At 45.1% G+C, this 9,870-nt stretch overlaps 1 protein-coding gene across 1 annotated transcript; it reads left to right on the forward strand.

Annotated features, from left to right (window-relative positions):
* The first annotated feature begins 399 nt into the window (after positions 1–399).
* Positions 400–2,361, forward strand: FFAR2 (free fatty acid receptor 2). Its single transcript, XM_072616330.1, has one exon. It carries the CDS (start codon positions 402–404, stop codon positions 1,392–1,394), a length of 993 nt encoding a protein of 330 aa, XP_072472431.1. The 5' UTR covers positions 400–401; the 3' UTR covers positions 1,395–2,361.
* The last annotated feature ends 7,509 nt before the right edge of the window (positions 2,362–9,870 follow it).

Genomic DNA, 9,870 nt, shown 5'->3' on the forward strand with positions numbered 1-9,870 from the left:
GGCCAACCCCAAGAAAGTGATCCGCTCTCTACGATGGGACTTGGCTCTCCACTCCTTCATTTCTCTAAGGGAAAAGTGGCAAGAGCCTCTTTCTACACTGTCAGATGGGACTGGGAAGGCTATGAGAGACAGAGAGAATGTCCTTTATAAGCTGGACATTGGTCTCCCCCAGAGTTACATGATGGCAAGTGTAATAACTGGAACTTAATATCCCGCCCAAGGCAAAGTCAATAATTACTCTGTGGGGCCCTGACAGGTGGTGTGAGCAGGCAGTGCTGACAACAAGATTCCTGGGAGGGGAGAAGGTAGCTAGAATCCTAAGAGGGGAGACTGGATGGGAGACTGGGTGACCCAGGCTGAAGGGGCTTCCTCCTAATTTTGCTCCTTTCCACCCCAGCTGAATGGACCAAAAGACAGAAAACTATGTGATCCTTGCCTTCTACACCATGACACTTCTCATGGGCCTCCCTGCCAACCTCGTGGCCCTTCGAGCCTTCATCGGCAGAGTCCGGCAGCCCCACCCTGCCCCGATCCACATCCTCCTGCTCAGCCTCACACTGGCAGACCTCCTTCTGCTTTTGTTGCTCCCTTTCAAGATACTTGAGGCTGCCATTAACTTCCACTGGGTCCTGGGGAAGGCGCTCTGTGCTGTCACTACCTTCGGCTTCTACAGCAGCATCTACTGCAGCACGTGGCTGCTGGCCGCAATCAGCATCGAGAGGTACCTGGGGGTGGCCTTCCCAGTCCAGTACAAGGTCTCCCGGAGGCCCATATACGGAATAGCTGCTGCTCTGGTGGCCTGGATCCTGTCCTTTGGACACTGCAGTGTAGTCATTGTAGTAGAGTATTTGAAACCAAAAAATAAAACAGGGAATGAGACGAACTATGAATGCTATGATAATTTTAATGACAGTCAGCTGACGGTGGTTCTCTCATTCCGGCTGGAGGTATGTCTGGTCCTCTTCTGCCTGCCCATGGCGGTGACCATCTTCTGTTACTGGCGCTTTGTGTGTCTCATGCTAGACCAGCCACAGGTGGGAGTCAAGAAACAACGGAGAGCTGTGGGACTGGCAGTCGTGACTCTTCTCAACTTCCTGCTCTGCTTTGCACCTTACAATGTCTCCCATGTGGTAGGGTTTTTTGAAGGCCAAACCCCAACCTGGCGAAGGTACACTGTGCTGTTCAGCGCCCTCAATGCTGGCCTTGATCCCCTTCTTTTCTACTTCTCCTCCTCAGCTGTTCGCCGGGCTGCTGGAGATGGACTGAAGGCTCTGCGGAATCAAGGGTCCTCCCTTCTGGGGCGCTGCAGTCGAGGTGCTGCTGAGGGAGATATAGGGGACAGTGGTCTGAGCCAAGGGGATGGTGTGGCAAGTTCTGACTTTACCACAGAGTAGGTCTCCCAGGGGTTACCCCTGCTGGTATCTGTATGGGCCAGGGCTCGACAGGTGAGGGGAGGGGGGCACAAAGGAATACAATCCTGACACGGCCCCAGGAATCCTTCTGAACTAACCATGGGTTCAAGTATGGGAGCCATTTCTTTTTGAAGAAATCTCCCAGCAGCTCTCTTGAACTTCTTGACAATTTCCTTTTGAAGAGGAACATGGCTCTAACAACACAAACAAGAGATGGAAAGGAGGACCTATCAAGGAAGGGTCCCTTTCTTGCTTCCTTGCTTCCTCCACCCTCTCCACTAGTGTGAATATATAAGAACACTTTGAGATTTGGATCAGGAACTTCCTCTGGATGTACATGCCACCCATCTCTGGCTTCCAACAGCCTTAGGGAGGTGCTTGAGGTACAATGACTCAGCTTTAGGATGGATTTAACCTTCACCATTCCGACTCTAAATCCAGTGCTTTCTCCATAATATTAGGCTGCTGGAGGGTGTTCAAATGGCACCAAGTAAACCAGCTGGGTTACAGGATTCTAGTGCATGACCTGGGGCCTGGAGCTGAGGAAATTTTAGGTACTGGGTTCTGAAGAACACAATGCTGCCACAGGCTTAGGAGTATGTAGGCACAGTCAGGGCTATAAACGAGCCCAAAGGAAGGAGTCAAAGGACAGAGGCAAGATGGAGCACAGGAAAAGATATGGGAGAAGGGTTCCCTAAAGGAGCAAGAAGGATGGGAAACCCCACCATTAAAAAAACTGAGGCTGTCCCATTTTTATTCTGTATGTATTTAGTCACTTCACAGTATGTGCCTTGCTTCTCCTATTAAACTGGGAACTTCCTAAAGGTGAGAACTGTGTCTTTTTCCTCTACAGCTTCCACAACATCCAGGCCACAGCCTGGCATGCAGGGAATACTCCATCCATACTATGGACTGACCATGGGAATGGGGGGGCAGATCTGAAATAAGCCATAATAGCCACAGTTTTATAGCTCCTTCAGGGACATATCAATCTTTTGAGTATTACCCTGAGTGTCATTCAGCAGCCCAATTTTCTTTTCTTTATTGGCACTTTAAAAAAGTGCTATCATTTCCCAGGGACTCCTTCCTTTAGCCCATGTACCCCATGTGAATCTTTCCTTCCAATAAAGTACAGTTAAGCAAAGCAAACCAGCACACTGGCCATGCCTGTGAAAGTGGGTCTCCTTCTGCACTCCAGAGTCTACCACCTCTTCCTGGAACAAGGAAATGTCTCCATCAGTCTGATGAAGTCACGTCTGGTCACTGTGCTGTTTGCTACCAGCTCTGAGGTCTTGCACGGCTGTTTTTCTTTCCATTAGCGTCACTGTGTTAATTACTCTTCTCTTTCTGCTTCCTTAGCTCTGCCATCCATTTCTACAAATTGTCTTCCAGTTTCTCTGAATTCTTATTTGTTATTATTATCTTAACATTCAGTTATATTGACATGCCACAATTTTTCCCAATAGTTAGTATTCCTATTGTGTTTTAAGATTTGCAAAGCACTTCATATACATTATCTCATCTACTCTTCACAAGAAGTTGCTATTATGAACCTCATTTACAGCTGAGAAAACTGAGGCACAGACGTGTGAAGTGACTTGCCTATTACATATAATACTGGATTTAGACGAAGTTGATTAGCCTTTTTGAGCTGTTATAAAGGATGGCTCTCTGAAGGCAGGATGGGAGAAAACTACCGGAAGTGTACATGATAGGGAGACAAAAGAGCAATAAAGAATATTTTCAAAGAAACAAGGAAGGTAGAAGAATATTCCAAAATAAATCTCAGCTGTGCACAGATGTGGCTGATGGAAAATGCTGGAAACATGCCACTTTCATGAAAATAACTCAAAGACCGAGTAAGCAGAGGAAGGCAGCTTATTTTACATAGTCACTGAGAGCAGACAAGGTACAAAAGCAAAAACAAATTTAAATACTGTTAGGGTGATCAGACCTCCCCTCAGGAAGTCAGGATTGGCCCAGACTCCTCAAGGTTACAACTTTCTGATGCTCTCACTACATAATACTCATTGGTGTGTTCCCTCCCTGCAAACATACTTCAACATAGATCCCATGATCAGAAAACAGAAGAATAATTTTATGTGAGGTGTGTCAATTAATATGCATGACGCTTATTAAGCAAGCCCAGCTGAGGGAATACCTTGACCTCGTCTCCCCTTTTAGTTTGGTGTGTCTCCTGCTGAAGCAGGACCTTGAGATTTCTTTTTCTCAGCACTCCCTTCCTATCACTTAGCTATCAGATATTTCTTTCTGTGGAGGACAAACTTTATCTTTTTCTCACAGAAAATAAGACCTAGATGTTTTGCAGGATAAGTATTTAAATGCAATATGGATTTTCTGAAAAAAATATTATTCTGATTGTGAAAAATTATTTTCACCAGGAAACATTTATCTTTGTCTGAAGTATGCCATTTCGTTTCCTGCATATGATCTTTCTTTAATCTACTAAATGACAAAGAAGACCTCTCTTGAGGTACATTCATAATTCAATTTAACAAATATTTACTAAGCATCTTGATACCCTAGGTGAGGGGGAGGAGGAAGAAACAGCTGCTTGCCTCAAGGCTCTACTATGGGGGTGCAACACAAATAAGTGTAGTAAGGAGGAGAATTTAGAAGGGAGATCACTAACAAATGGAAGCATCAGGAAAGGTTTCGTGGAGGAAGTTGTACCTGAACTGAGTTTCAGAGGGCTGGAGAAAAGAGGAAGTGCATTCCAGGCATGGGCTATGTGACTGCCTGCAAATGTGGATTCAGTCAAGGGGCTGCACTTGAGGACTTAGAGGGCCACATGTGGCTTTAAGGCCGCTGGTTCCCTGCCCCTGGAGAGTCCATTTGGAGGAATGCTAACAGCACAGTTTGGCTCTCACAAAGGATCTGTGAAGGGCAGTAGTAGGAAAACAAAGCTGGAAAGGCTTCTCAGAGAAGACACACTACTCCCAGGATGTTGTTGCAGCTGAAAGGATTAAGAAAGGCCAAGCCGGTGCTTGGCACGTAGTAACTGTTACTGACTGACTGATTGAAAGCCATGCCCTGATGACCAGGAGAACTGGACCTACACAGGCAGAGATGACACAGAAGAGATCAATAAAATCAAACCTTAATCCCACAGAGTGTCGTTACTTTTCAGAGAGATTGTAGTGATGGTGATGAGTTGTTTTCTGTGTATTTGTTAATGCATGCTTGTGAATTGTTTGTATCTTAAGCATTTCTTCTGTGGTGGAGGAAATAGCTATCCCATAACTGAGGGAGATGTGGGGCTAGACTGGAAATGGAGGTGGCAGCCAGATTGTGGAGAGTTTTAAATGTCTAGCTGTGTTTGTATTTTATCCTGGAGCAGGGGCTCATAGACTGGAATTCACAGACCCTTAAAGGGACCATGGACTGATTTCAGGTAGTCAGCGAACTTGAAAGAAAAAAAAATGTGTCTTTATTTCAATATAATTGGTTTCCTTTCTATGTATTTTATTTTATGCATTTGAAAACATTATTCTCAACAGGGGTCTGTAGGTCATGGAGTTCATGACACACAAAAAGATTAAGACCCTCGGTCTGAGAGGTAATAGGAAGCCAATGGGAGAAACAAGGTCAGACCTGTGTCTTGGGAAGATTATTCTGGCACACTGTATGGTTTGGACAGGGGGAATACTGGGAAACCAATTATAAGCTATTATAGGTGTGACCCCACCCCAAGCCCATTGGGCTGGGATTCTCCTCACTCGTGGAGATAAAGGCCTTTCCCTCTCCTGCCTAGTGAGAGTGGGGGAGTTCCAGCCTCTTCCAGACTTCAAGCATCAAGTCACTTCAGGGACTCCTGGCTTCCAGCTTTAAGAGATACCAACCAGCCATCTCCCCAGCCCTAGCTTGCTACACCACAACCTGCTGGAAGTTTCCTGTGGGATAAGATCAAGTTCGATCTCTTTTGGTTGAGCTGAATTATCTCATTTCCACTGAGAGAACTCCTTATTCTATATTGTCTGTGATATATTTTCCTACATATACCTTCTCTGATTTCTGTTTTGCTACTGATTTGGATAAATGAATTTTCTTTTGGTGAATGGCAGTAAAGGAATCAAGCCTTGGATAAAGACCTTGAAGTTCCCTATTCCCACAATAATAATGACAAAATGGTCAGCAGTGAGATGGAAATCAATCCTAAACCTGGCAGGAAGGAATGTCTCCTCTGGAGAAGTGTCAGAAGAGAAAAGGCTAGAGATGTTCATCCTGTCTCCCTCCGATCCACACGAGGACAGGCCTCGTTCTACATGTGGGGCCCACTCTTGTTACATAGATGAGAAAAAACAAATGCCTCAACTAGACATGGGTACATGGGTACTTGTACATGGGGTAAAGAAGGGGTCATTTGCCTTTTGAGACCTCACAGAGGTAGAATTTGCAAAACCTGGCAACTGAATGGCTATGCAGGGTGAAGGAGAGGGAAGAGGAAAGGGTAACTCCAAGGGAAAACAAGAGAGAAGGAGCAAGCATTTATGAAATACCAACTGTGCCCAGCGCTGGGCTAAGAACTTTACAAATATTATTTCCTTTACCCTCACAGCTCTGGGAGGCACTCACTGTTATGATCCCCCTTTTACAGATGAGGAAACTGAGGCAAATGAGGCTAAGTGACTTGTTCAGGGTCACACAGCCAGGAAATGTCTAAGACAGGATTTGAATTCAGATCTTCCTGACTCCAGGCCCAGGGCTCTATTCACTCTACCACTGGAGTGGCCGTGTGCTATGGTACAAAGGTGTCAAACATGTGGTCCCCAGGCCAAATGTGGCCCACAGCACTCCTGAGTGTGGTCTGAACCAGATTATAATGTAACTGGGAAATATTTAACAAATAAAATGCAATATAGCAGAGATGATAACAATATGTGTTTTTCTAAGTCAATATACAGTCTACAGGAATCTTCCTGAGGGTTTAGTAGCCCCCATTCTTATCTGTTTGACACTCCTGCCACAGTGGATGGAGCCCTGGGCCTGGAATCTGGAAGACCTGGGTTTGAACCAGAGGTGGAGAAAAGACACTGGATGGAAATAAAAACAAAAAGATCTGTCAGCTCATTTGATATGCGGCCTGGGTGAGAGTGAGGAAAAGAGAATGACAATGAAGTTATGGGTCTGGGGAGCTGGAAAGACAGTGGTATCTTTGACAGTAACAGGGAAGTCTGAAAGAGGGGAGGGTTTCAGGGTGAAGATCATGAGTTCTGTTTTAGGCAGGCTGAATTTCTGTCTATGGGCCACCCACTTGGCATCTAGCGATGTGGGCCTAGAGCTTAGAAGAGAATCTGAGAGTTGTCTACACAGAGATGATAATTAAACTCATGGGAGCTGAATTCACCAAGTAAGAAATGAAAGAGGGCCCAGGATGGAGCCTTGGAGTACATACACCCAGCTAGGGCACTATGAAAAAGGGAGACAATACATACAAAGGGAGAAAGAGTACAGGGAAAGGGAGGTGAGAAGCAAGGACAGACTGACTCATCGGGAGCAGGAGGTATAAATTTGTTGGCCATGGGTACAAATCAGTGGGGCTCTCTGCCATCTAGGGTCCTGTGATGAAGGAGTGTGGTGTTCAGGCAGTGTTTCCAATGAGTGGACATTCCAAGGACACAGACTGACAAGGAGCCTGCAGAAGATATTCCACATGTGGAACATGCCCTCTGCTTAGTGTCAAGGCTGCTGCCTGAGACGTTGCTTCTTCTGAGGTTCAGTCTAGTCCCTGGAGCCCTGGGCCAGTTCTAGGTCTTTCCCTGAGGTTCCATGCTTGCTGGCTCTAGGAGTAGCCTTATAAATGTGTGTGTGTGTGTGTGTGTGTGTGTGTGTGTGTGTGAAATTCAAAGCCATTTTCTGACTCCAATTTCTTTCCACTGCAATCATGCGATCTCTAGGCCTTGCGTGCGTGTGTGTGCGTGTGTATGTACGTGTGTGTGCGTGTGTGCGTGTGTATGTATTTTACGGAAGACTCTGAGGCATGCCATGAATCAAAGATCCTATCATTACTGTCAGCGACAAAATGGCAGTAGCCTGAAGATAAGGACCATCCCTCCTGGAGTAGGTTGAGACCTCTGAGAAGGCGAGCCTGAATCCTTGTCTCTATCCTCCTTGGCCTAAGGGGAGCTGAGCTAGAAGACCCCACTTACACTAAGCAGCTTCTTCATGTTGATAGCCATGACAGGTGGGCAGAGGCCCTGGTGAGATTTTTTCCCTAAAGATGAAAATACAAGAGCTTAAAAGCTATGGTCCTAGGAAGACAGCTGGGTAACCAGACGTGAGTCTAGTTAATGGATAATGTAAGAGAGGGCTCCTGGGAACTAAAAGGGAAAGGAACAGAAACGACCTGGGCTGGACAACACTGCCTGGATCACTTCCCTATTAAGATGGGGTTTTGTCCCCTGCTCAAAAATCCCCATCTAGCCACACAGGTGGGGCTCACCAAGCTGTGGTTGCATGGTAGCCATGGACCTTGTTTCCAGACCAATTACATTTTAGAGATCCTTTTCGCTTTATCTCAGGATCCCTCCCCTCTTCCTTGGTCTGTTTATGTCTCTGTTTTTATCGCCCTCTCTCCAACTCTTGTGGCTAATCACTATGTCTTACTTGTCTGTTTTTTCCTCTAGTCACAGGAAATGAGAATATTTCTCATATCCAAAATGCGATCTTGTCCAGGAAATTAGGCCAAGGATCACCAAGACCTCAGTCACAGCACCCTAGTAACCTACTTACTAGTGTTCTAGTTGGTTGTCTATGGCACCAGGCAATGGGGGTGGGGTTGAGGATCTGAGAATTCAGCTTTAAATTACCCACAGACAGCCTATATATCTAGGAGATTAGTCCATCATATGCTGAGCTTCAGACTTACTTTCCCTGGCCACAAAGGATGCTCTGAGATATATTATTATCATTATATAACTGACATTTCTATAGAACTTTAAAACTTCCCAAATGTTTTCTATATATTACCTCACTTAAGCAATCAGTGCTGTCTAAGGTAGGTACTACAGACGTTATCTCCACTCTACAAAGGAGGCTCAGAGAGGTTATGTGACTTGCCCATGGTCACACAGATAATAATATTAGAGAAAGTATTTGAATTCAGGTCTTCCTGACTTTTATGTGAATTTAAGTGAAACTCAAGTACTTTGTAAGGTCCTATAGGAAGAGATGAGAAGGAAGGAGCTCCCTTTTGACAGAGAGAGAAGGGAAGACTTCCTCGAAGGGAGAGCAATTGAGTTAGGGCTCTAAAAAGTAGTCCAGGACCCAGCAGACCATCAGCCATTTCAGGTGTGGGGAGGCAGCAGGAAAGGGCAGGTTAGATTTGGGGTGAGTCACATAAAGGGTAGTCACACAAGATATGTATGTATGTATGTGTGTGTGCATGTATGTGCATGCACATGCACTAGCTTTAATGAATCTTAAGAAACAAACTAAGGACTTAGTAGGCCATAAGAAGCCAAGGAAGATTTTGGAACAGAGTAGTAACACAACCAATTCTATGCACAATAAAGATAATTCTGACAGTGGTATGAAGGATGCAGTGGAAAGAGAGAATGGAGAATGGAGGAAGATCTGTTAGGAGACTGTGACAGTTCATTGGTAAGTAAGTACTTACCATGTGCAAGTCACTACAATAGACTTGGAGAGTGGTAATGAGAGAATGGAGAGGAAGGGATGGGAGTGAAAGTTACTGCAGAAGTAGAATCATCAGTACTTGGGAAGGAGAGATGTTGAGAGAATGGGAGAGATAAAGATAAAATACCAAGGTTATGAACTGTGAAACTGTGGGAATGTGGGTTCTACATACAGAGATAGTAACATGAAAAAGAGAAGTAGGCTTGGGGGTAAAGTTAATAAGCTTAGCTTTGGACGTGTGAACTTTGAGATGCCTGAGGAGCACCCAGGGACAAAGTGTTCTAGTAAATTCAGGCAATGGCTGAAGTCATGATAATGACTCGAGGCACACAAAGACTCTGGGGCCTACGGACAGAACCTTGGGGACAACACCCAATCTGATGCAATCACCATTCATTAAACACTTACAATGGACAAGAAACAGGACCTACAAAGACCTAAGGAAACAATCTTTGCCTTCAAGAAACTTCTACTCTCTCAGGAGGAATGAACAAGAAAAATAAACATAAAGTACTCAAAATAGTACAAAGGGAGAGGACCAGGCGCCATCTTCCATAGGAGGTGACACCTGAGCTTTGTCCTCAAGGCAGTCAAGGATTCCAAGAGGCAGAGGTTAAGAAGGTGCATCTAGTTAAGGGGAACTAGGTAGTGTGATGATTAAAAAGTTCAACAGACATAGTTTCTGGGTAATTTAATCATTTTATTAATGAGGTCAAGAGATTATTAATAGAAGGATGGTCATTTGGCCATCCTAAAGGCGGTGGAGTCATAGTTTATATGCCCTTAGAGCAGGTGTTCC

This window comes from Notamacropus eugenii, chromosome 5 (assembly GCF_028372415.1).
Source record: "Notamacropus eugenii isolate mMacEug1 chromosome 5, mMacEug1.pri_v2, whole genome shotgun sequence".
NCBI lineage: Eukaryota > Metazoa > Chordata > Mammalia > Diprotodontia > Macropodidae > Notamacropus > Notamacropus eugenii.

Coding starts and splice junctions, on each gene's coding strand:
- FFAR2 (XM_072616330.1), top strand. CDS start 402: ATGGACCAAAAGACAGAAAACTATGTGATCCTTGCCTTCTACACCATG.